General features: G+C 42.2%; 1 protein-coding gene across 1 annotated transcript in view; it reads left to right on the top strand.

The window, feature by feature from the left end:
* TMTC1 (transmembrane O-mannosyltransferase targeting cadherins 1) overlaps positions 1-26008 on the top strand; it is a 143140-nt gene that overhangs the window by 61397 nt on the left and 55735 nt on the right. The window contains exons 8-9 of the mRNA XM_058022907.1: positions 5481-5670; positions 17696-17817. Coding sequence (XP_057878890.1) covers positions 5481-5670; positions 17696-17817 — 312 coding nt within the window. The remainder of the gene's footprint in view (positions 1-5480; positions 5671-17695; positions 17818-26008) is intronic.

Below are 26008 nucleotides of genomic sequence, written 5' to 3'. Positions count from 1 at the left end.
CTTTGTAAGAGGATGAAGAGAGCCTTGAGCCAAAATCAGTTCAGCTGTTAATACAAATGAGAAGCTCTTTTCCCTAATAAAAAAGCTCTTCTTACCCTTATAGTGAACTGAAATCTCCCTGAGTGCCTGGCACTGTGCAGGTCGTGTCAGAAGCACATAACCACAGGTTCTGTGACTTCTGAAAGGGCAAAAATTGTATTCCTGCTTCTGTTTCAGATCCCTACCTTTTTCCCCCCCATAAAGAAAGACCCTCCCCTTCTTTTTTCCCCAAGTACTAGTTAAGTGCACTTATTACCTGCCCTCTAGACAGGTCCATTTTTCCCCAATGAGGAGAATGGTTTGCCTCTGCTTTGCTAAAATCCCCAGTGCTGGGAGATGTTTCACTTGCAGGTGGGTACCCTGATGGGTCTTTGTGGGTAGGGTTGTCTGCCAAGGAATGGGATGGGCTGGTCCAGAACTGAGTGTCTGGTGGGTTGCAGCAAAGTATGCACTTAGCAAAAATAGTATCACTCTTATATATACATGTAATCTATAATGTATATGTCTATAATTATATGTATGATATACATATAATGCACATTTTATATATATATAAAATATCACTGTTATCATATAGGCCCCCACTTTTCCATGCAGCTTTGGTGGGACATGGCCAGAGCTTTGTGATCACTCTTGTAGCACAGTTTTAGGAAGAAATCCATAGTCCCTGGGTGCTGTGGGGAGAAAGCTTAAACTGCTCCAAAATCAGAAAAGACAGGAAACGCCTCATAAATGTCTATAAATCTTGTTTTTTTTTTTTTTTTTTAACTTAGTCTCAGGTTCCTTGTGCTCTGATTGCCTGGGTTTGGCAGAGCTGAGATGAAGGCTTTTCCAAGCTCCTTGGTGTCTATTACAGCAATTCCTCAAGTATTTTCCTGTCATATTGTTATGGCTTTGAGTAGTACCCTTTTGCATTCATTTTGCAGCAGAAACAATCAGTTCAGATAGTTGTTTTCTGCAACAAGTTCTAGATATGAATCATCCTGTATTTATCTCAAAGCATGCAACAGAACATTGAAACTGAAAAAAATGAAAGCTAAACAAACTGGATTGCCATGACAACACTGGCTACCTACAGGAGGAACTGTGTTTTTCTGAACATGCCAGAGATGATGAGAATTGAAAAGAACACTTGAAACCCACTGAAATGTGGATTTCCATGTTCATTTTGCAAATAAAAAAATTGCTGCAATGCAAATGCTGTTACCTGGCCTGGGGGGAAACTGTTTGCCAGTTAAGAGGCAGAATCTTCAGTCACCTCACCAGTAATACCCTGATTTTCATGGGATTAACTGAGAGCGTGGGAGGCAGGCAGGAATTTTTCTCCTTTGGAATTCCGGCAGACACTAGAAGCAATATCAAGAAGATCATTAATTTAAAATGTAATTCACTCAGTCAACTAATTAGAAGAAAATACTCTTGTTGCCATTTGCAGGTAGGCTGCTGAAATGTAATTAGCTCCTGGAGTGATTTCAGAATCTTTAAGTCTTTTCAAAATTTGCAAATTAGTTCCTTGAGGTGTTGGCTTTGGTAAGAGGTTTCTTCCAAACTTTCTCCTGTGTTTAGCTTTCTCCTTAGTCTTGTGATAGGACAGCCACATAGATGAGAAGGAATATCATATGCTTTTGAGAGCCATAAATAAAAAACAGCCCTGGATTGTCAGTAACTATTATTAACATCTTGTTATTTTTCTGTTCCTAGTACAGAATAGCGATAGTTTAGAAATGGTTTATTTTATACAGCCATCCATCATGTTCAAGGACAGGCTACCAATGCTGAAGGCATATCCAAACTTCTGCTTGACTCAGAGCCTGCTGAAGGCTTTGTTTGAGTGCCTCCAAAAGTCAGGCAGTGCCTCCATGGATCTTGGTACCATGACTGCTAATGTCACATGCACCATGTCGTGGTTGGAAAGACAGGAGTCTGCTAAGGAAGGAGAATGTAAACCCTCCCCACCCCTCTGAATTGCTATAAATTTCAAATTAAGGGGCTCTCAGGCAAAAATATGGGAGCAGGAAATAACAGTTCTTTAATAGGGAAAGGAAATAAATAAAAGGATAAAATAAACAATGCAGTATACTAGAACAACACCACAGAGTCAGAACCCAACCTGACACGCTGTGGGTCAGGGTGTTGGTAGCAGTCCAATTGGAAATGTGGCTGCAGCCCTCCTAGAGTGTCAGGTGTGGTTCTGCTGGAGCAGGGGGGATCTGTAGAGAAGGATGTAGTCTTCTTCCGAAGATCCAGTGGAAGAAGAGGCAGCTGTTCCTCTGGGAAATCCAGTGGAGAAAGCTGTGCTGGTGTCTCAAAACCTCAGGATTATATCTGGGTAGGAATGCTTGGCTCCTCCCTCTGGGTGGAGCATCTCACAGTGGGATGTTATAGTTCTTATCAGTCATGCAGTGACATTCAATGGCCTGTTATCAGCAATGTCCCCTCCCCAGGGAGGAGCCATTGTGGTCACTCAGAGAGAGAGATAAGGCAAACTTGATAAGGCCCACTTGACAAAAGTAATCTGCCATACAGATGGTAATGGAATACATATTGCATTGCAATCTGGAATGCACCATCAGAGAGGGAGCTCTGGCTCTGCCAGGAGAGGTGGCCAAGGGTTCTCCAGGAGGGCGTCTGCAGAGGCCAGCCACCTGACTGTACAGTGGTGGTGATGATTGTCACAGGCTTTAAAATGTTTTACTGCTGTTGGAAGACAGTATTTAAAGGCTAATTATTGCCATGGTGGAGTGGAGCAATGGTTCTCCTTTGGGAGCTGCCTCTGGCACCAGGCAGTGCACATGGTTCCCAAGGAGGACTGAAACCTCACAAGCCCTTGGAAATAGACACTTGTTTGCAAACCTGTCCTAATCAGTCAGTGGCCTGGAGTTGTCTTCCCATCTTCAGCAGCAGCTTATCCTACCCTTCCAGCAGAAATGCATGAACTCACACTGCTCTGGCTACTCTGAATGCCTCTGAAATTGAGTGGACTCAATTTGTTATGGCAGCAAACTGTTTATTTATTCTGTGCTGTGTAAGGATCTATCAGCTCCTGCCTTATCAGTGAAGATGCAGAAAAGCAGCTAGTCTGTCCTTAACTGCAGTGCTGCACAGATCCCAAATGTCATCTTGTTCCTTCCTACCCAGCAGCCCAGTCTGAGGAAGCAGGGGAGGGTTTTCTGGTGTGTGTTGTGGTTTGCATACAAACTTCTATGAATATCGTGATGCCTGTTGAAAATGTTAATATATGCCAGGGCATAAAAGGACACTCCCTCCAAAAACTGGGCCCTCCTAAAGCATCAAGTGCAAAACTAACTCGGTGCTTCTGGAAATCCTGTCAAATGTACATTCTTGTAGTAGCAATATCATATGCCATGACACTATCCAGATTCATCAAAATAGACATGTTTTTGTTCTAACAATAAAGCCAGAAATGGATCTCAGTTTGGCTTTGAAGTAAGTAGCTGTAAATAAATGCTGGCAGCCTTTTTTGAGCTGATGTGCTGAGGGTGATGGAGAAGTGTGTTTTATTGTGGCTGAGCAGAGGTGGGTCAGGGCACACAGAGTGTCACGAGTCAGTGCCTTGGTGTGATTAACTCTCAGAGGATTTAGTGTTGCTATGTTTCTCTGTAATGTGTGCCAGAAGGGTTGGTGACTAGAAAACACATTTGTTTCTTTAGGAAGAGTGAACAATCAAAATTTTAAGAATTGTTTGAGCTAAATTAGGTTATGTTTTTGAGGGATGCTCTCTTAAATAGGAACTGGCTTTTTAATCGCTGCCTCTGTTAAGAGAAGATTGATTTTCTTTCTTTCCCTTTTGTTTAGTACCTCAGGGTGGGAAGGTGAGGAAAGTGCAGGGGATGGAAGAGAGGTGTATCAAATGGCTGAAAACCTTAAAAATGTGGAAATATTCCACTTCCCAGAATTGGGAGTTTAGAAGGATCTGTGGGAAAATGAGAATGTGCCTCTGAGACTGTTTACAATGACACATTCCAGCTCAGTAAGCCTCCTTGCTTTTGGGTCACTGTGCTGCTGGAGACATTTGTTTTTTGGATGAGAAGAGAAATTGATACCCTCACTTTGTAGTTATTTAAGTGTGTTTTCACAGAAATTCAGGGCCCAACACCCATCTGGGAACTTCCTGCCTGGAGTCACGCTTAGCTTCAGTGTCCTACCATTCTGCCACAAATCTGATGTTTAAGTGCTGTTGTAAGGGGCTGCATTTTGACCACAAAGGACCATGTTTGTAAGTGGCAAGTGAGACAATCCTCTGTCTACATGCCTTGACATTTCTGCCATCCTTTGTTACCATTTTAATAAACCTGCAAGGTACCATGGCAACTGGGTGTGATAACAGCTGCCGAAGCACGCTCAGATGGAAGAAATCCTGTGCAGGATAGAATGTAATTCTTTCCTTTTTTTGAGTACTTGCCATTTTTGGTGCTGTGTACAATTTGGACTATTCCATTTGCAAGCAAAGGATGGGTTTGTCTCTTTGAAGGCTGTCACAATTTTACTTGGTTGACTTCACAATTATTGGAATAATCAATCTGCAGTCTCTTGTACTTAAAACTATTTCAACTTTAGATGCACTTTTTGGCAAGTAGATGCCAAGAAGCAAAAGCCTGGGGCAGAGAGGGATGTTGGTTTGATTTGGTTTTTTTTTTTTTTTTTTCTTCTTTTCTTTAACCCAGTGGCACACATGCTGTTCTTTTTTAGTCCTTTGAAAGCTCTACATACTTCCCAGAGGGGAGCACTCTCCCCATTTCCATTCCCCATTAATTTCCTCTCTATTGAGAATAACAATTATTGAAGATTACGACAATTTGAAATCCCTACTTGCCCATCACTTCTGTGGCACATCTCATGCAATCTGGCCCCAGCCCTAAGAGACTGTGATGGGATCAGCTAAGAATCACTCTGCCACTCCTTTCTTCTGTATTTTCTCCCTGTTCCTTGATTTGCAAAGAGAAAAGGGTCTGACTTTAATTGCTCCAGGTTGTGCAGATAGAAGGAATTCTAAATTGCAATTTAAACACAGCTAAAAGGATATTTTGTATTGCAGCAGTGATGCAGTGAAGTGTGTAAAAGTTCAATATATATGTATGTACCTGTGTAGTTATTAATTTATTGTTTAAACTGGCAGAAAGTCACTTCAAAAATCTAACATTCAAATGGGAGTTGAAGTTCTGTTAGTTTTCCAAAGGCTGGTGCATAGAAACATGTAAATATTGCTGATCTTATTTCTTCAAATGACCTGTTGAAGTGCTCCTCACCTATGGCAGCATCTCTGTTTGCAAAGAGGTGTGGTGCTGCCTGTTGGTGCAGTGACGTTGATTAGTTTTTTTTGTTGTTTCCTCCCCCTGTGTGGTATGTGGTAAATGCCAAAGGAGGATGCTTCCTGTGCTGGCAGTCATTCCTTGTGTTACATGACCTGTTTTCCTTTGCAGGTTTTTAACTTATTCCTACCTTCTGGCCTTCAACGCGTGGCTGCTGCTGGCGCCGATCACCCTGTGCTACGACTGGCAGGTGGGCAGCATCCCTTTGGTGGAGTCCATCTGGGATGTCAGGAACTTGGCCACGCTGTTCCTGCTGCTGGTGATGACATTGCTCAGCCTACACTGCATTGCTGCATTCAAGGTAACACCAAAAACCATGCAATACAACCTAAAAGAAAATAAAGAAAAAAGTGTTTTGTTTCCTGGTCTTCAGATGAGATGGTTGGTAAGCACATGTTTTCTACTGGAATGCAGTGGAGTGAGGTGAAAAATCATTCCAGTAATAACTAAAGCAGGCAAGCTCAACTGATGAAAATGTCTCTCTAGCTGAATGTCTCAGTCTTTAATTGGTCTGATTTGAGGGTGAAACTTGGCCCAGATTCCTGCATTCAATTATTGTTAATGATCCAAACCCCACTGAAGTTTTTAAGCATCTCTGCCTCTCCCATAATCATTAAGCTTTTTGTCACTTACTTCAGACAGGACTGGGAACTGTCATTTGCAGAGACTTGAAAATAAAATCAATTCTTCTATTTGCCCTTTTGCTATGCTTCTAAAACCTAAACCTTGCATACATCTTGATGAGGAGATTTTTTTTGTCAGCAGAGTAATGGAATGTGGGAAATTGGAAATGACCTGGAAATTGTTCTTTAGCGTAAATAATACAGTTGGTAAGCCATACTTCCCAATTCAGCATTTCAGAGATACTGTTAATCATATTGCAGAAGTGAAAGTGAGGTTGTATAAGCCTTGTCAGAAGTCAGATATGCACTTCCATAGAAGGGTCTTTTTTGTGGATCATAGGGAGGTACAAGCTGTTTCTCTTTCAGTTGAGTTGTGGAAGCTTCTTTAGGAGAGGTGTCAGTAGTCACTTTGGAAATAGTACAAAAGTTTCCTTAAATGTGTGTATGGCTGAAAAGCATAATTGAAGGGTGCCAGGTTTTTAATACCTGTTATGCTAAAATGTGCAGATCATGTACATTTTCAGTCTACCCTGGCAGTCTTCCCTGTGCTCCTGATAAGAAACAGAAAATGAACCAAAACAGTTTGAGGCTGCAGAGTTATTAATTTAGATAATACATTCACAGATGCTGTATGGCAAATATGGGAAAACACCCTATTAGGTATTCACCAGTTCTACCTGCAGGTTGTACATCATCTCATGTTCATCCTGCCTTCATTACTCACTGCTAGAAATATTCAGAACTGTTTGTATTAGACCTAATCCTGTTCTCAAGAAAATTAATGATAAAATTCTCATTAGCCCAGGATTGCAGACTTCTGAAAAATCTTATTCCATGTTCATTGAAGTTTTGTTTGCTTTTTATTTCTTCTCCTGCTGTCAGAACTATATGTAGGATTAATACTGTTGGTTTTCTTGAAAAAGATTTTATCATATTTTTATTACTTTTTAAAAAAGAACAATTCACTCTGGATTTATGAATACCACTGTTTAATTTGAAACTGCAAATTGTAATTTTTTTGTGAGAAGTTCAGTTTTGCTCTTGACCACTGTTAATGTTCAACAACATGAATTTTGCTCTTTGGGCACTGAATTTGGGCTTTGAAATTCATCTTAAAGATTCTTTTGTGTTTAGCTTTGAAAACCCCAAACACCGAATGAATTGATCTAAAGTGATCTAATCCAGTAAAACTAGAACCATCCTGACCAAGTGCTCTCATGAGCACTTGCAGCCTCCAGCAAACCTGCTGTGAGCATGGAGCTGGTGATGGTTCCTGGGGATCACCTTGGATGTGTTTCCCTCAGCCCTTGGTATGGAATCACAGAAGGGTTTGGTTGGAAGGGACCTCAAAGACCATCCAGTTCCAACCTCCCTGCCATGGGCAGGGACACCTCTCACCAGACCAGGTGGCTCAGAACCCCATCCAACCTGGCCTTGAACACTTTGAGGGATGGCACATAGGTACATACATAATTAGAAGTATAATTGGAAAATTTTGCTTTTCAGGAAATTCTATGTCTCTGAAGCTATTTTCTGTTTTATTTTTAACAACTCCCACAATTTCTGAATTATGGTACTGCCATTCAGTGGTATGAAGATGGTTGTGTTGGGCTGAGTGGTATGAATTACTGAGGAAGGCAAACAGGAAGCAGCAGTTTTCCTGGAAATAAATGATGCCATTTGACTTCAAACAATGCCTTTTATAACAGGGAGAGGGGAGTTCAGGGCACAGGGCACAATTCATTGTATTGGGGTCTTAGGAAAGCATCTTTCCAAATGCAGCAGCAGTGGCCTTTTATAGGGCATTGCTTCCCCCAGGAAGGACCATCCTTCAGTCCAGCCCCAGACAAGCTATTACTCAGTGCTTTGCAGCTTAGAGGCAGCACGAGATATATCAGTTGATTTCTCACATTGGTAAAGTGTAAGATGTTCTGCTTTCTTTTGGAAGCACACAGAAAGCAGCCATTTTTCTCTCCTTTTTCATTGCAAGGTCTCACCTGGAAGAGGTACCTTGCAATTTCCTGAGGAATGATTGTACAGTGAACAGGCATGCAGTCTATGTGCCTCTCCCTTTAGAGTGTAGGTGTGCAGGGGTAAGAAAGAATGAAACCTCATATTTGTTTTCAGTGGCACCATTGCTTTCCTTTCTGCTGCACAGAGAATGGAAATGGTGGAAATTGTTTTGGCAGCAGTGAAGACCTTGGTCCAGTGAACACTGAACTGATTTTCAGTGGCAAGAGGTGATGTGTGTGCATCCACAACACAGACTCACAGGAGACTCACAGAATGTTTTGTGTGGGTTGTAATTGGAGAATGCATGGATTGGATTTCTGCCTTTGTTGCCATTGAATTTTAACCAGGGCTAATTTGTTGACGTTTGTGATTAGGGTAATAACTCTGTTGGGCATGTGTGTGTGGTGCTGATAAAGGACATCTAAGGCACAAAGCTTTCTTGTTTCATTTTGTGAATGTTGTTATACCTCAGAAAGAGAAACAGTGGAAGATTTCTACCCTTGGGTGCTTTCCTTGGAACATGGCTGTTACTAGATGGGGATTTAGTGATGGAAACTGCAGAAACAAGAGAAGGCAGCTCTCCAGTTTGTTTGGAGAGAGAAGCCTCCCTTCTCATCCTGCTTGTTGAGATCATCCTTTACTGTTGTCTTCCTCTTTACTTAACGAGGAGGTCACTTTAAAAATTGGCTTTGTTAACTGGGTATAACTTCCATTCTCTGGGTTGTTTCTCCTGTATAGTGGGAATCCCTCTCACCTACCTGCTGGAGAGCTCCCTCTGAGCAGCTCCCCAAGCAGGACCTGTTCTGCTCAACTCTTTGCAGTGAATGTCCTTTCACACAGGCTTCAAGCAGTGCTGGGGATGTGGCAAAGGCTGGGGGTGCTATTCAAAATGCCTGCACACTGGAGGGATTTTAATGGTTGGGAAAAGAGGATGGCATTTATTTATTGTTCACTGTCAAAGATAGCCTTGGCTATGAGGAACAGTTGTGGTGTGACTTCCAGATGGATTACAGAGGTGCCAGGAAATGGATGAGGCATTCTCTCAGTGGATGTTGAGCATGCCAGTCACAAGGTCAGAGAAATAATCTGGTGCTTCAGAAGGCCACTGGGGTAGCCAAGGGCCCATGGCACTGCCTTTCTTTGCTGGAAGATGCAGGGAGCACCTGGTGAACTGGAGGGAGGACAGTTCTTGGCATTATCATCAGGATGACAGTTATTTCTTTGACATGTCATAATAATTCAATGAGCATGAAAGGAAGACGCTTCAGATGTCTGAAGCTCCACTCTGCATGGCATTTTTAGGTCGCTGCCTAATTAGCAGCTTGTCCCACAGTTTTAGCTGTGAATTTATGTGTGCAGAGCACGTGATGGATGGGATTCCATTTTCCCTGTGGTACCTGACATATGGAGGGCTGATAGTGGGAAAACTCGTGTGTGTAATGGGCTAATTCAGTGGGGTGATCTGGAAAACTGACTTGAAGCAGTGGCTTTTGCACCTGGGCAATCTGGGGGAGTGTGGGAGTGTATTGCACCTCATACTGACAGCCCTCACACATTTGTACCTGTGACCAGCATTGTCAAGGTGCCTTCTGGTGGTTCACAGCACCTTCTGCTCCTTCAGCAGGAGCACATAATGATGTGCAGCAGTTTGCTCTTGTCCGAGGAGGAAATGCTACTGACGTTTCACATCAATTAAAAAATATATAATATACCATAATATATATATTATATATATAAAAATATATATAACTTTTTTAGAGAACGTGCTTGGCTGTTCTGTGTGATGTGGCTACATATGGTACAGGAAATTGTGATGGTTTTCAGGTTATATTCATGGCATGTGACTGACATATGTATTATCCTGATCTCTCATATGCTACAGTTGGTTGTTTTTTATTTCAGAGCTAATTTTAAAGGTGATGCTGCCTCTTTGAATTTCCCTGCATGGTGCTTCTTAGCCAAGACAAGGCATTTTATACCATATTGTGATGACTTTATTTCGTGCTGTAATTGGCATCATATTGCCATTTATCTGGTGGATTATATGTGTGGATAGCATCTGAACATATTCTTCAGTGACTTTCAGACTAAATTTCTTGGCTGACAACGTTCAGTACCATCCAGGAGAGGAATGCATTTGCATCTTCTCTTTGTGTGCATGTTTCTGTTGTTTTTGCTAGCACTCATTATGTGTACTTTGTCATGCTATTTACTTTACCCTGCACTCATGAGACCTTTGCCTCGTTTCCCAGGTTTGGCATTTCATTAATAAATCACAGCTTATGGACCTTTCTGGGGAACAATTGCCTTTCTAATATTCTACAGCAGTACCAGCATAGTTAGAAAGTATGCCTAGCAAAATTTATATGCCACAACACTTCCAGAACAATACCTGCTTCAAAGGCACAGCAAGGTGAATAAGGCTATTTATTGATGGAGTCTATCTGACGAGCTGGAAACCACAGTCATTTCCATAAAAGGTCCATTTAAAATAAATCCTGCTTTCATTTTCCTGAGGGCCACTTGAATTCCTTCCACACAGAGAGAAGGTCAGGACTGATGTTCTTAATCCTTTTGCAGCGAGTTTTTTCCTGTGCTGCTTCTGTTGTTAATATTTGCTGCAGGGGGAGAGTAATAAGCCAGAAAGAGTGTTCAGTGAGATCTGGAGGAAGGGGGGAGCCCCTTGCAGGCACCCTGAGCTCACTGAGTGCTGCATTTCTGTTCCATCGAGTGCTGCAGCTGCATCCACAGCGTGCAGGTCCCTGGTGGGGCTGGCAGGAGCAGGGGAGCCTTCCCAGGGAGCTCTCTGGGCCAGCTGACAGACTAAAAGGGAAAAGCTGCCTTGGTCTGCATGTGACTGCTGTTTTGGGTTAAAAAGGCAGCCACACGAGCTGTCAAAACACACCTTGCGTGTCGGATTTTCTTTTGCGCGGTGGATGTTTGGAAATAGCAGGTTAGGAGCGTGGTGCTCGGGGTAAATATAACCACAGCTTGAAGCAGCTCTGATTTGGCTCCCTATGAATATGTTCAGCATCTCACCAAATGGGCTCTCACTGCCTGCAGCGTGGTGGTGGAGGTAATTATCAAGGGGGCAAGGAGGTCTGCCATTTTCAGCATATTAAGGCTGAATTACTCCTTTATTCTGCCATTTTCTTCTTCTGATTTGAGTCAGTGTTTCAAGGCCCACTCAGAGCTGAAAGGTTTTGAAATGGCACAGTAGCAGGGGTGAGCAGGAGAGTGTAGTGAAATGAGGAGTAGGAAATTTACAGCTGGGAGGGGTAATGAGTGTTCCTTGTGGCTGCTTGGCCTCAGTTAAACGTTGGGGTGCCAAGCTGCTGTGTGGGTTTTGTTTTTTGTTAGGCTCCTCTTGTTCCATGTTACCTTCTCAAGAGCAAATTCACCATGAACCAAGTTGCTTTTCCAAAGATCGTGCTTTTAAGTACTGCAAATTTGTGCATTGAATTTTACCTGTTTTGTTGTTTTTTTTTTTTGTTTTCCCCACGTAGTCAAGCAGCCTGCAGTCACAGAATGAAAAGCAACCACAAGGTGAAAAGGATTATTCTAATTCCTGGAGCAATTTGTTGATTTTCCTATTTCCTTTTGGAATGTTCCACTTTTCTTTCAAAGATTTGTGTGCTTCTTCATCCAGCTCAAATGGGCTTGTCAAGTGGAATTAGAGGTTGCAGAGATTAAGGATTGGGAAAATGAGCTTATATCTTAGGGAATTTCAGAAACTTGGGTGAGAAAGACCATAAACACACAGCTGAATGGATGGGTAGCTGTCTTCTACAGGGAAAAAGAAAATAGTGGATATCAAAATTTTACTCTGAGATGCTAATATAAAATATGAAATTATATGGGATGTATTTCTGTACCCTGTTATGGGAATGGGAAAGGACTGCTTTCTACTTTAATTTCATAATTGCAAATCAGATTTTCAGAGGTGTTGAGCACCCACAATTCTCATGCAGGTAAAGTTTTTAGGCATTTTCAGCATTTCTGAAAACCATGCTGTTTTACCTGGTACAGACCAGGACTTTCTCCCTTGTGGAAACAGAGGGAATGATCTTGTTAGGGTGGTCTGAGATGTGTGCCAAGGATTTCTCTTCAGATAATCCTGGGTGAGGAAGCCAGTGCTCCTTTCTAGGGTTTTGGTTTCAGATTCTGACTCTATGTTTCAGTTTCTGGTGTATGTTTGCACCAGTTCCTGAAGAGGTGCTGCAGCTGGTGAACTGGTATGTAGCTTCTATTGTTGCCAAATGCTTGAAATAGTGTCACTGTGTCAGGTAGTTAATACACAGTCAGCAGTGATTATCAAAATAGCATTAGAAATCCATGGCTATTTCTATCAAAACTAGATGATCACCAAGAGAAATTTAGTTATTTTAGGAAATGAGTGAGTTACTAAGCCTGGCATTCAAGTAGCTGGTGCTACTCAAGATGCTGATTTTTAATTTTTTTTTAATGAGATGAGAAAATAAAACTCGTAATGAAGTGTAGTGATTACAGAATTTGTGGCTCTTTTTCTAGGAGCAAGCTGATTAAGACAGGTGTCTGAGGCAGTTTTGAAGCTGGTAAGTTACCTTTAGCTTACCAAATGCTTGAGTTTTTCAGACCATCTGTTGACACCTGACTTTTGGCATCATTCACTTGGAAGCAGTGGCACAGGCAGCAGAGTGAAATAACCACAGTGCCCTGATGCTTGGTCACAGTAGATCAAGGTGTGTGTGTCCCATCCAGGTTTCTGCTGGTGTCCTGAAGGAGAGCAATGCTGATGGTGCATGGAGTGTGGTACAGCTCTGCCATGGCCCATCTGTATGTGCACCAGGCAGGTGAGACCTGCAAACACCCACAGCTCCTGTCAGCTTTACAACCACAGAGTTGTTTTTTTTTTTTTTTTTCCCTTTGAAGGAATCAATCCCTAGGGTTAATTCCTGATTAGCTTAATGCTTTCTTTTTATCACCTTATGCATGAATGGAGAGTGAGTTTGATGTGCTTTTACACCATCTCTTTTATCTTTAATGCTGTGTATGGGGAAAGTGCAGGAGTGGGTGTTTGCAGATGCTGACCTCTTGCCAGGTGAGGTGCTCACAGTGGTTTGATGCAGGCTGTTGAGGAGTCACATTGCTGAGCCACTAGAGAGAGTGGCACAGCAGGAATAGATGAAACAGGGTTGTGTGCAGTCTGCACTTAGGGTTTGTACAAATGGATGTTAGGAATAAACTGAAGAAGTGCCATCCTCTGCCTGTGGTCTGCAGAGAGTCATGCAGCTTCTCTGAGTCTCTGTGTCTCTTTTGATGGATAATGCACTTACCTCTCAGGCCTGGAAGCGTTTGAAAATGTGTAATAGCAATCATTGCTTTGGTACAGCTGTGCACTACCAGCTTTGCTGGATGCAGCTTTCTGCACATGTAGTCAGGTGTTCCAAGCAGAACATCTCACTGCACTGGGCCATCCAGAGCTCTCTGTCACAGGGATTGATGCCTTTGGTAGGAAGGAGATCTTTACTCCATGGAGCTGTTGGATCTACATGTTGGAGAGGTGACACTTGTCTCATTCTCAAAAAAACCCAAACAGTTAGAAGAAGGAATTAAACTCGTTTGATTGCCTTTCCATCAAACAGGCAAGCACGTATAAACACCTTCAGAAACATTCTGAGGTAGAACAGAATGGAATTTGCTTGGATTTGTTTGCCCAGCTGTTGTCTTCCCTGAGGTGCAGCTCAGTCCAGCCAGGAGAAGTGCTGTCCTCACAGCTCTGCTTTCCAGTGCCTCAGCCCTTGGAGGTGCCAGGCAAGGTGAACATCAGTCCTGTCAGCACAGTGCAGACTTCATGGATCTGGCACCTCAGACCATGCCTCCTCCAGGGCAGGAGTAAGGAATTCACTGATGCAAGGCCACAGTTATGGCAGTAATGCTGAAGTGATCTGTGCTCCTCCTGCACTCACACTTAGAGGGCTCTGCCTCGTACAAGACTTGTGCTTTAGTGGAATATGGGATATAAAATGGAAAGATCTCTTCAGTTATAAATTCTAGAGTTTCTTCCTTTCCCCCCAGATTGCTAAGGAAGCTATTTTTGAGATTTTTGGTTGTATTGATCATGTTTGACCTTGGAGTGATTCTTTGATATTCTGTTTGAGACAGTGGGACGCTTTTTTTGCATTGCCCTTGGGAGAAATAGTTTTCTTTAGTTGTTTAATAAGTCTGTGAAATAAAAGTTAGAAAGTTCTTTTTAAAATATTTTTTGGTTTAGTTTGTTGTTTTATTGGTGGGGTTTTTTTTTGTTACAGTATAATGAAGGCCTAATTGTGATGAGTTAGATGTGAATTTCAAAACTCCTCCCTCCCACCAAGCTATTTACTATAACAAATGCTGTTTTGATTTGAAGTTGGTTTGTCTTTGACAAGAGAAATCATTCTGAAGTTAATTCAAATGATTTGATTCCCCTCTCCCCACCAGAGACTACAGTGACAGAAAGACAAGCTTTGTATTTCCAAAAGGAAGCACTGTCTTTAAGGGGAAAGGAATTGTCTCTCTGAATGCAGTGATCTATAATTTCTAGCCCTAGCTATTTTATTTTAAGGAGAAAGCAAGACAAACACAATTGCCTATTACTCTTTAAAAGCTTTTACTACTGCTCTGGGCACCTGGAAGATGCTCATTCTGACACCTTTACCTCAGCTATCTCAAGTGGGATCATATGACCAAAGTAGTTAAACCAAAGAAATGGTCCTAATATTTCTTTTATTTCTTTGCCAGGAAAATGGAACAGGTTATGTATAGGTTGGATTTGTTTTATTTAGAAAAACACATGGAGGGGATCTCCTATGGCTTGTGTTGCATGGGAGGTGCTGCTGCCCTCTGCTCCTGCAGCCCCATGAGTGGCTCACAGCACAACCACACATAGCACAAATCAGCTGAAGCCTGGGCTTTGAGGACCAGCTCCTCCCAAAGGCCTCTGCCTTAATGGAAAGCTTTAAAAAGGGCACTGCCAGGTGGTTTTTGTTGCAGCAATAAGGAGCACCATGGAGGGTTCTGCTGCTCCATGAGGCTGGTTTGTGTGTGCTGGGTTCTGAGCCCTGCCCGAGGGACTGAGCTGGCAGCCCTCAATGGCATTAGCATTCAGCTGTGACTTGTTCTGGGGAGAAAAAGGGCATGCAGAGCCATTTGATCCTTTAGCTAAGCTAATTCCCACATTTTCCTCTTTGTCATTTGATGAACAAGTTTTATTTGTGTTTCTCTAGCATTCAGTTTCTTTTGCTTATCTGCAGTGCTGCAGCCTTGAATGACACCATATCCTTCCTAGAGATGTTTAACTAGAGATTGTTTCCCCAATTATTGATTTAATGATCAACAACTAGAGAAAGCTGGTTTGTTTGAAAGCAAATGTGTATCTTAGGGGCTGAGAATGTTGTATTTGGCCCAGCATACCTTGTTTTGCCTCCTGATCCTTAGTGTCAAACCCCTGGGGTAGAGTGGTAGCAGAAGATGGGCACCATGATCAGACCAGGCAAAGTGGAAAGGAAGAGCCAAATGGCAGGAGAAAAATGGAGTATATTTTGAGATCTGGGTGAGGAGGGAAGTTGAAGCTGAGCTAGAACTGGTAATTTTGATTCAGAGTTGAGAAGAAATTTTTAATCCTTCCCCCCCCCCCCCCCCCCCCCAATTCAATTTTCTGCTGTAATTACCAGGCACCTCTCCTCATCATCAATATGGATTGATGTCTCCTTCTTCAGCTCTGAAAATAATGTACTTTAGATGCTGTTGTGACTGCATGTAGGCACTAGTAACTGTGAATCCAGGATACTGAAAAAGTGGGTAATAGGAGTACCATAGATAACTGTGGTGCTATTTAAAACACATACTGATAAAGAAGTCTGGAAATGTGAATTCTGCTACTCTCTCTGCCTCATGATTCTTCTTTGAGCCAGGAGAGATCTGTGCACTTTTTTATGATCCTGTGGTTTAGCTCCTCTACAGTGACATCAGAGCCTCCTGACTTGTCCCCTTGCTTTTGGTACCCACAGAAAAGACCCGTTGTCTTTCCCACAGAATAGGATGAATATATTTTAGTAGTAGAACTCCTGAATTTCAGCCACTGTCTAGGCCAGTGGCAAGTTGCAGTCTGTGCAAAAGCAGGACAGTGTGTACTGCTTGGCCCCTCATCATTGATGGGACTCCATTTCTCTACTCAAAAATCTTGTGCAGCATTTCTAAATGTAGCTCCCTCTGGTAAAGAGAAGTCAATTTGCTCTCCAAAATTGAGCAGTTGCCCACAACAATTAGAAAGTGCAGCAACCATTAAGTGATTCTGGTTGCATCTGTTTCTGGGCATGACAGAGCTTCTCAGGGTGTCTGCAGACAGTGAGAAGCAGCATCTTGTCACACACATCTTTGTGAAAAATCTTTTCTTTAGGATTTTTCCCTTCTGAGGAGCTGAGGCCTCAGAAACAGAATGTAAACAATGGTTATCTGCTGCTGTGGAATGCAACTGGTGGATCCATGATTGGTCTCCTGTAGATGTTTGGATTTACTGACCACAGTCATGGCAGAGCTGGCTCTTGGTCTCTGTCCAAGCCAACTGCATTTGTTATCATTCTTTTCTATTCTATTCTTAGCTTAGCCTTCTGAGGAACCTTTTGCTTTCTTTTTCTTTTTAGTATAGTTATAATGTAATATGTATATGTAATAAAATAATAAATCAAGCCTTCTGAACATGGAGTCAACATTCTCGTCTCTCCCTTCACCTGAAAACCCCTGTGACCACGGTCACAGCGTCTGAGCCAGGAGAGCACAGATGTCTGCCTGGGTGATTGAACAGGCCTGAAGCTACACTTCTATCCTGGTGCCACTCTTTGAGAAGCAAGAGCTGATTTACCCTCTTGCAGTGGAGCTAAACCTGAAACTCAGCTTGCTCAGGAGGCTTGGGTGTCTCCATGGCAGGACCACGGCATCCCTGGGCTGGCCCCACGGATCACGCTTGGTTTGAATTGCATGTGGTAATCCCATTCCTCCTCAAAGAGTCAGCTAACATTAAAGTGAGTACAAGTGGAGGGCATTAACTGAGCTCAAGTGAAAAACATTAATTTTAGCATGCAGCATGTCTCAGATTTCTGACTCTGTATGACTGTGGAGACCTTGTGTGCGAAAGTATCATTTCAAGTGTAGATATTTTCCTTGAAAGAGATAAAATGACTGCATTAATGTGTCACTTAGGGCCAGTTTTCTTTACACAAAATGTGACTGATTGAACAGCCTTTTCTCTGTTGTAAACATTTAGGATTGAACACAGCAGTCTGTGTGTATGTGATATGCATTTGTGTATTTACGTAGAGTCACACTGTCGTAGACATGCTAATGTATACATTCACACAACTCTGTACTTACATATTACCAATATGAGTTATATCTTAGGTGATAGCTGTGCCATGCATATAGTAGAGCTGACCTTGGGAAAGATACCAAGGGTAATAATAGACACAGTGGGTAGTGTTTGTGCACTTTCTGGGCATATTAGATGCACCAGGAGTGCATAAATATAAAAAATTATGTGTCTCGTAAAAATTTCTTTTAAATGCAAAAACATGCGAAATGTTAATCTAAGTTGCTTTTTTTATGACCCTCAAAGAAGTTAGAGGTGAATCAAATTGGATTTTTTAGTTGATATTGTTTAATTTTGTATTATTGCAGAAACTGGAACACAAAGAAGTTTTGGTTGGCTTGTTGTTCCTGGTTTTCCCATTCATCCCAGCCAGCAACCTCTTCTTCAGGGTGGGATTTGTGGTGGCAGAGCGAGTCCTTTACATGCCGAGGTAACTATTGCAATTGAATTTTTTTTGCTAATGAGACCACCATCTCATTTTCTGAAAGCAGGCATGATTGCTTCTTCCCTTTTAAGTACTTCAAACATTATATTGCCAGTCAGTGTGTTCTCTGCCTGGGAGTTTTGGTGTTACAGCATGAGAGATTTTCTAGTCAGCTGAGAGCAGATTGCTTGGCAGGAGCAAAGCTACTCAAAATCCTTGGTTTTCTTTTTAAACACAGGGGTTTTTTTGTGTGTGTGCTTGACACAGCTCAATACAGAGATGGGGTGTTGTTTCTTGAGGTTTGTCCTCCAAGACTCTTGGTAGCATAATCAAATTAAATTCCTTAATGATTTTATCTTAAAGACAGCAGCTGGAACATTAGCCTGTCATGTTTTTATTGGGTTCCTGTTCAGCTTTCCCACTCCATTAGGTGGTCAGTAAATACAAGGCAGACTTTGCTGTCTGAAAAGGCTCCTGGATTCAGTTGTGGGATATGCACATGGGCTCCTGCCTGTGGGCTACTGATTGCAGACACATCTGAGAGTGGAGATTTGCACTTGGTGAACAAGAGGAGGAAAATCCAGCCACTTCTCCATCCCTCAGCCAGTGCTCTGAATTTCCCCTCAGCTTCCAGCCTCTAACAATTGCCACTTCAGCTGTCTGGGTTCTTCTGATTGCGTTTATGCAGGGACAGCTTTGAGGTGTCACTTGTGACATCTCCAGTGTCCACATCAGAGGCTGCAGTGGCACTCAGAGGCCATCCATCCAAGATGCACCAGACCATTGCCCATTTGACAGAAACACAGGCTGGGTGAGGCTGGAAAGGACCTGGGGAGGTCATCTGGTCCCAATATTCTGGGCAAGCAGAGCCATTTGTCTGGGACCAGGTACAAACAGCTTTGAGTCCAAAGAGGGAAATTCCACAGCAGCTCTGGGAAACTTGGGCCAGTGTAGTTTATTCTATAAGTAAATGTTTTGTCTTGGATGCTGCAAGTTAGAAATCCCAATTCTACCCTTGGTGCAGGGGAGCAGCCTCTGTTATATCACACGGGAACTGCCATTGCCGAGCTGATGGCAAAACAGAAATCCTCAGTTTCACCCTGGGTTACTTTGTGACAACTGAAACAGAAGTTTCATTCCACAGAACATTTAAATTCTATTCCTCATGAATTGTGCAGCCAAACATCCTAAGAAAACTGCTTACAGATAGTCTTTTGAAAAGCTGTATATATTCTGATTGTCATTGGTGTAAGCACTGTCACAAAAAAGCTGCTCATTGGTATAAACCTCAGGCTGTGGAGGAGCTATTGCAAGTGTTATAAGGCTTTTATGCAGTTGGGCTGTATCCCTGTGCCTCTGTACACAGACATGCTTTTTAGGTTGAATTCTGCTGACTTTGTTCACATCACTAGCCCTGCCTTTGTTAGCTGAGGGCACACCTGAAAGTGTAGTGAGTGAAAGTTGTCTCTCAGAGTTATTTTGCAAATGATACCCTCAACTAATGGATCCTGCATCATTTCAAATTAACTTGGAAATCAGATTGCTTTAAATTCATGTAACAGAAAATGAGGAAACACATGAAAGAGCAAAGCTATTAAGGAAACAGTCAGCTGAACACAGGGCTGTATTGAGTGGTTGCATTTCTGAATCTCAAAAGAACAACTGCGGAAAATACTTCAGCTGTCAGCAGTTCCTCGTCCTCCTCCAGATGAGGCTGCTGATATAATGAGAGGAGGGGCAATGAAGAAGAAAAAAGGGTATGTTTGCACAGAGAAAATTAATCAGCGTTAACATGTGTGCATATAGTTTGTATAATGCTTTTCATCTCCCTGAGGGCTTTGCAAATATATGACCTACAAAGTAGGTGATTGATAGTTGCTACCTTTTTTTTTTTTTTTTCAATTAGAAAGACTGAGGCAGAAGGATTAAGTCTGTGTCAGAGTCCCTGGATCTCATATTTGGCTCGGATCACTCCTGTCCTGCTTTGCAACATTTGCTTTTGCTCCCAGCCCAGGCTGGCAGGTAGCTGGCATGAAAAGGGAAGGCAGACCCTGGCAGTGCCTGGCAAAGGTGGGGACTTCCTTGCCAAATGATCTGGACAGAGCTGAGCATCTCTGGCATCTCCAGGTCCAAAATTGCAGGGATGGTGAGGGGAACTTCTTCTAACATTCATGACTATGGCAACACAATGTCATTCTGTTTTGTTTTGCTTTTTCCCTCAGGAGGATGGCAATTTAGTAAGGATGGCTAAGGAAGTGCTCGTGTTCTTTATTTAGAACAGCCTGTAGCAGTTTTCTCAAGTTACGTCTTGAAAAGGGGTTTTCCTATCCTTTGCCCTTCAGTCTCTAAAACTCAGCAAGTCAGAGGTTGCCATGCAGTTTTATTTAGATAAAAGTCCTCAAAGAGATTCAGGGGATTTGGTGATCTGTGTTTTTGGGCTTATGCTGGAAGGCACTTTGCTCTCTCTGTTTCAAGCAATAGCCTTTTATTGATATTTATGGATGTGGCACTTGCATTTTTATGGCTGGGACAGTGGAGTATGTGTGTCACAGCCTGAAGTCCTGATTCAGTGGTGCTCAGTAGGTACCTGGGGAAAATGTCAAGCATTTTCTTTTCAATAAAAGTTAAGTAAGGACCCAAGGATTTATGTAAAAGATATTATAAATAGAAAGAAGAAAGAAATAAACCCTTTGCTCAGTGTCTAATTATATGGCTGGGCCTTGCCTTTTGGGGATTGATGGGTATTTGGAACAATTCCTCTTCTGTCTGCAGCCCTGCCTCAGGGGAGAAGCATACAAACTATGTCAGAATGCTTGGATGTTTTCTTTAATTGTGTTCAGCTAAACAGAAATATTTGGAGAAAATATTTCTTGTGTTTATTTTTCATTTGAAGGTTACAAGCGTACTCGTTTAAATTAGGAATTACTCGTTTAAATTAGGTATTTTTAATAATAGTATTACTTTAGGTTGAAAAACTCAATTGGAAAACAATTTCTTGTCTTTTAACTTTTAATTTGGCTTGTTTGTTTGTTTTTTCTTGTGTGTAAGATGGGAAAACTTGTTTTCAGGAGGTCAAAAGGTGTAGAATACCTAGGGAGTGATGAACAGGATACAGCTCTCTAGGCCAGTTTTCCAGCGTGGCATCACTTAAAAAGCTGAGTCAGTGAAAGACTTAAATTATAGTTTTTTCCCCTCTTCAGAATGTCAATACAAATGCTGCTCAGAACCCCACAGACAGTATAATTGTTTGGAACTGCAGAATGGCTGAGGGCAGGCAGTTTTTCTGAGTCCTGAGCAGTTTGTAGCCAGGCAGGAGCAGCAGCTCTTCCCCTGTGTGGCCCTTTAGTGTGCAGGAACAGGAGCAGCAATACAAACTCTTGGCCCATCCAGGAGCTGCCTGCTCTACTGACATTCCCACTGAGCTGGGCTTGCCCTTTCCTCATGGGACCAGACCTCTCCTACCAGAGCAATTTCTGTTTGCTCATCTTTCACTGCTCCCTGATAGCTGTGGCTCCTGGCTGAGCTGTTGTGTCCGAGCTGGACAACTTTAGCTGTTTTCAGAGCCTCAAATGAACCAACAAATCACCCAAAACATCACTCTGTGGGTTATTTCCAATTTGCTGAAAGCAACAGGCAATCCAGTGGTACCTGCCCCATTTTTATGGCCGCTTGTTCCTGGTGGGTATTGCAGTGAGTGGGTTGCAGGGTGCAGTTACTCTTTCCCAGCACAGGCAATTACAGGTTGCTGTCAGGTTTTTTGGCCAGCTGCTCACTATATCAGGAGTTGATGTTGCAACCCTAATTGACAATACTGGGAGATGAGATCACTGCTGTATACAGGATGGCATTTGCTTCACCATCTATCTTAAAAATCTGCAAGAAAGCCATCACCCAGGAAAAAGCCCACTTGTATTTTTCAAGAAATTAACACATCATGGTAAAGTTTTCCTCATGTTGTAGCAAAGCAGAGACCATATGAATTTTTGCCTCTGCATAGAGCATGTTTTTGATCCTTTGAGCTAATGCATTTTTTCCAGCTGGTGTAATCCCAAACATTAGTAACTTATATAATTGGAGGGGGGGAAAGAAGGAACCTGGTATGTGGTGGAATCATCTGTGACTTTTATGAACCTGATAATTTCTGAGCAGAAGTGCCCAGTGCTTACAAGGCAACCACTTGGGGATGGCACTTAGTGGTGCTTCTCTCCTGGGAGCATGTCATGTACTACACATTATCCTTATTTCCCAAAGAGCAGTTGTGCAATGGGGTTTCAGTTTCCTGTGCCACTCCTTTCTTTATTGTCATTTGAAGCTACAAGTTCACCAGGAGCTGAATTTCTGTTTGCCTTTCCAAATTCTTTCAGCATTAGATCAGATCCTGTAAAGGATCATCTGATTTACAGAAGAAGCTTCTCTTTTTATTTGGAGTCAAACACTGACCCAGCAAAGCCAGCAGTGAAAGTCTCGCTGGCTCAGTGGAGCCAGTTTATCTTCTCCCTGATCTCAATTCAATGACACAATTAAGCATTTTGCCAGTTTTTATGTTAAGCCCACAAATCATTTGGGATTTGTACATGGAATCCAAATTACACCTGTTCCATTTCCTTGAACAGACATGATTTCACTGCCTGCTCTGTTGCTGCTGTTCTTGCGGGGGCCACGGGGCAGCCAAAGTTCACAAGAAGTGAGCTGGATTATATTCCCTGTAATTCAGGTGCACACCTGAGGGCACTGGGAGGGAAATGGGAGACCATTATGTGTTGGCAGTAGGCCAGAGTGCAGCCCCAGCTGAGTCCCTGTTTGCTGTGAGGGATGCCTCTGTCCCCTCTGCAGGGTATCAATTTGAGCATCACTCTGCAAAAAGTGGCTGGAGGCGAGGTGCTTGGGACTTCAGCTGGGACAAGGGACCCAGTGCTGCTTCCCCATCTGTGGAACAGGGATAATAACTCCACTCTGCCCTTCAAAAGGGGGCAGAGAGAGCTCTCATTAATAAATGAGAAATAAAGGCTAAATGCTGTGAGCAGCTCTCTTGCAGATGCGTGTCCGAACTCCAGCCCCTGCCTTTGGAGGCTTGCCCCGTCCCTGTTAAACACTTCAAGGAGAAATCAAAGCAGCCAACCTCTGTTAATGCAGGCAAGAAATGCTGAGATGCCAGTGCCATATATTTTGGCAAAAGGCAGTCAAGATGTAGGAATAAAAAACTGAAATGATTGTGCAAAACTGAAAAAGATGAGCTCATGGCATGTTTGGTCTAGGCTGCTGTATTGAGTTATTTTAACTAAATTTAAAACATGCTTTTGAGAAATGTGTTCTGGGGATGTACAGGAAAAAGCTATATTTTTGTGGAGTTATGGGCACTAATGGCTATAGTGGAAATAGTTCTGGTTTTGTTGTGATAGATTAACCTAAAGGAAAACCTTCAAATGCATTTATTCTGCTCTTGAAAATAATAGAGATAGGTAAAGATATTGGTTTTCAAAATAATAGGTTAATGTCATCTTGTGGAAGTAATCTACTTGGCCATGTTGATTAAAAGTGGAAGTCTTATTTACAAGGTAATATGCTGGCCTTAAGATGATGCCTTGTGAAATTTAATAGATAATATTTTTATATTTTTGGAGGTTTTGGAGACTTGTGATGGAACTGCGTGCGAAATTATTTCCTGTTATGTAATTCTAGGAGTTATGATAGTATTTAAATTAAATCTAGCATGCAGACCCATCTCCACTGAATTATATAAGATGTAGTGAAATTTCTGTGGAATCCTCATGGAATTATATTGGATTTTTCATTTATAAAAGATTTTCTTTCCATAATTCATATAGAATGAGAAACCTGAAAGGTTTCTGTATTACCTGTAAATATTTCAGGTAGAAATCTGTTGGATGTGAAATCTTGGACTCAAACACTCTAATGATGGGGGTTTGTTTATCACATGACTTTTTGGAAGGAAGGGGAAATGCATCCAAATGTTGAATAGCTATTCAAGGGTTAGTGAAATCATTAATTTCTAGTCCGTATTTTCTCTCTAATAAGGAGAAGTTCCTGCATTTTCTCTAATTACATCATGTTCTGCCTGGAGGATCACATTGCCAGTATAGGTAAATCATTTTGATTACTTGGCTGATCATGTCTAAGTACCTTTAGTACAGGCCTGCATAGATTTTAATTTAGAGCCAGTGACAAAGTCTTAGCACTAACTCATAAGGTACCTTTCCAAGTTAGATATACTCTTCCAGTGTTTATAGTTTGCAATATCTTTGTATTATGACCCGCAGACTTTATTCCAGGAAAAGCCTGCTTAATTCCAGTGAAAATTTGGTATTTTATTCAGCAGGCTCAATATAAGTTAAGTATGTTACTGGTTCTTGGTTGTCACACTGATACTTTGGAGCTGTAGAGATTTTTTTTCCCAGTGATTTTTTGGCAACTATTATATCTTGATGGTCTTCCTGAAGTCTTTCAGAACCTCTAGTGACCAAGAAAATGTATATCAATTCCATGTCAGCCTTACTGATTGAGGGGCAGTTTGAACAATGCTTTTCCCATTGCTCCCAAAACTCAATACCAGTGAATGTTGCTGGCTTACTCTGTGGCACAGAGACACACCCCACATCCTCCTTGTCTTTGGACATTTAATCCAAAACATGATTGTTAAACAGATTTTTCCCTTCTAGTACCATCTAGTTGAGCAAGTTTTGGTACTTTGATACTCACATCATCCTCTGAAAAATACCTTGTTGTAGTTAACCCAAGGTGTGCTGACTGTAGTGAAGCTTTAGACAAAAATATTAGAAACAAAAGACTTCTCCAACCCAATATAAAGCTTGCAGTCAAAAGGGGATGGACAACAAAAAGGATGGTTGGGGAGAGCAAACCAGAACTGCCCCTTTGGAAGGGGGCACCCATCTGAGAGTTGGGACATCAAGGTTTATCTGCCACACACCCCAGCACCTTTTTGGGATAAATAGTGCTGATCTAAGCCCTGCTGGAGCACTTGGTGGTGGCAGTTTGATCTGGACCTGACCTAGGCCATGCTTGCACTTTTGCTACATTTTCTAGCCTGTAACTTGTTGGGTTTAGGCTACCCTTGTACCAGCGGTGAGGCCAAGTCTCAATCCAGCAGCAAACTTGGCAGTACAGGTAAACTTCTCTGAATTTCAGGAAAATCTGGGCCAGTGCAGTGTGGTTATTCCAGATCAGCACATGGGCTCTGATGGCTGAGGAATTTTGAGGACTCAAAACCGTACATGTGGATCCACCTGCATGCCCAGGTCTCACATTGACCTGGCACAGTGCATTGAATCCAGGTGATCCAGTTTGCAGCAAGGGTCGCAGCTTCTGAGTTTCTGGATCTTTTGGGTGATTCAGAAAATGTTTGGTGGTTTTTTGTTTGGTTTTTTTTTTTTTGTGTGTGTGTTTTTGTTTTTTTTTTTTTTTGATCCTGAAGGTCTTTTCCAACCTCAATGGAACCAGATGGAAACATTCTTTTTCAAAGGCCAGAATTCCTTCTGGCCCAAACAGCTCCAACCTTGAAAAACTTGACATTTTTCATAAAGCAGCATCTTTGCTACTCTGGCAGCACAGCTCATCGCTGGAGCTGTGTGCCTGAGTGCTTTTTGGGGCAGAAAGAACCACCGTGGCTGTGCTGATTTTTGCCAGCACTCCTTTCCACATGTGGCTGCTGCAGTGAGGCAGGAGCAGCCCCCAGGGCATGCCAAGTGTGCTTTTTGCAATCAATTACTCTCCATTAGAGAAGTGTGAGCAGAGCCGATGAGTTTTGCAGGGATGAACTGGCTTTTTTCCCCTGCAGCAACAGCCCTGCCTGCAAGCTGCATTTCAGCTGCATTTGCTCTTCCTCTCAGTGCCTTTGCTCTGCTCAGGCTGCAGAGCTGGAGTAGCTGGGACTAGGAGTGTGAAAAATGCATGTATTTTATGATTGGCTTTTCCCAAATATTAAAATGAATGTTGTATGTGTTGTGTTAGAAAGCAATGCTGTATTAATTCTCTTAAGTAGTGTGTTAAATACAGTTTTAGGTTATAAAAATTGTTAAAGTAGAAATAATGCTATGTAGGATACTTTTTTTAAAGAAAGGACCCACAGCAAGATAGCAGCCACAGGACACCTGAATCTTTCAGAGAAAATGAATTTATTGCTCTCTTATCAGCAGAAATGAACTTCTTCCCGCCTCGAAGG

The sequence above is a fragment of the Melospiza georgiana genome, chromosome 4 (genome assembly GCF_028018845.1).
Source record: "Melospiza georgiana isolate bMelGeo1 chromosome 4, bMelGeo1.pri, whole genome shotgun sequence".
Lineage (NCBI taxonomy): Eukaryota > Metazoa > Chordata > Aves > Passeriformes > Passerellidae > Melospiza > Melospiza georgiana.
Note: the sequence above shows the minus strand (reverse complement) of the source record. Positions and strands in the feature narration are given on the sequence as shown.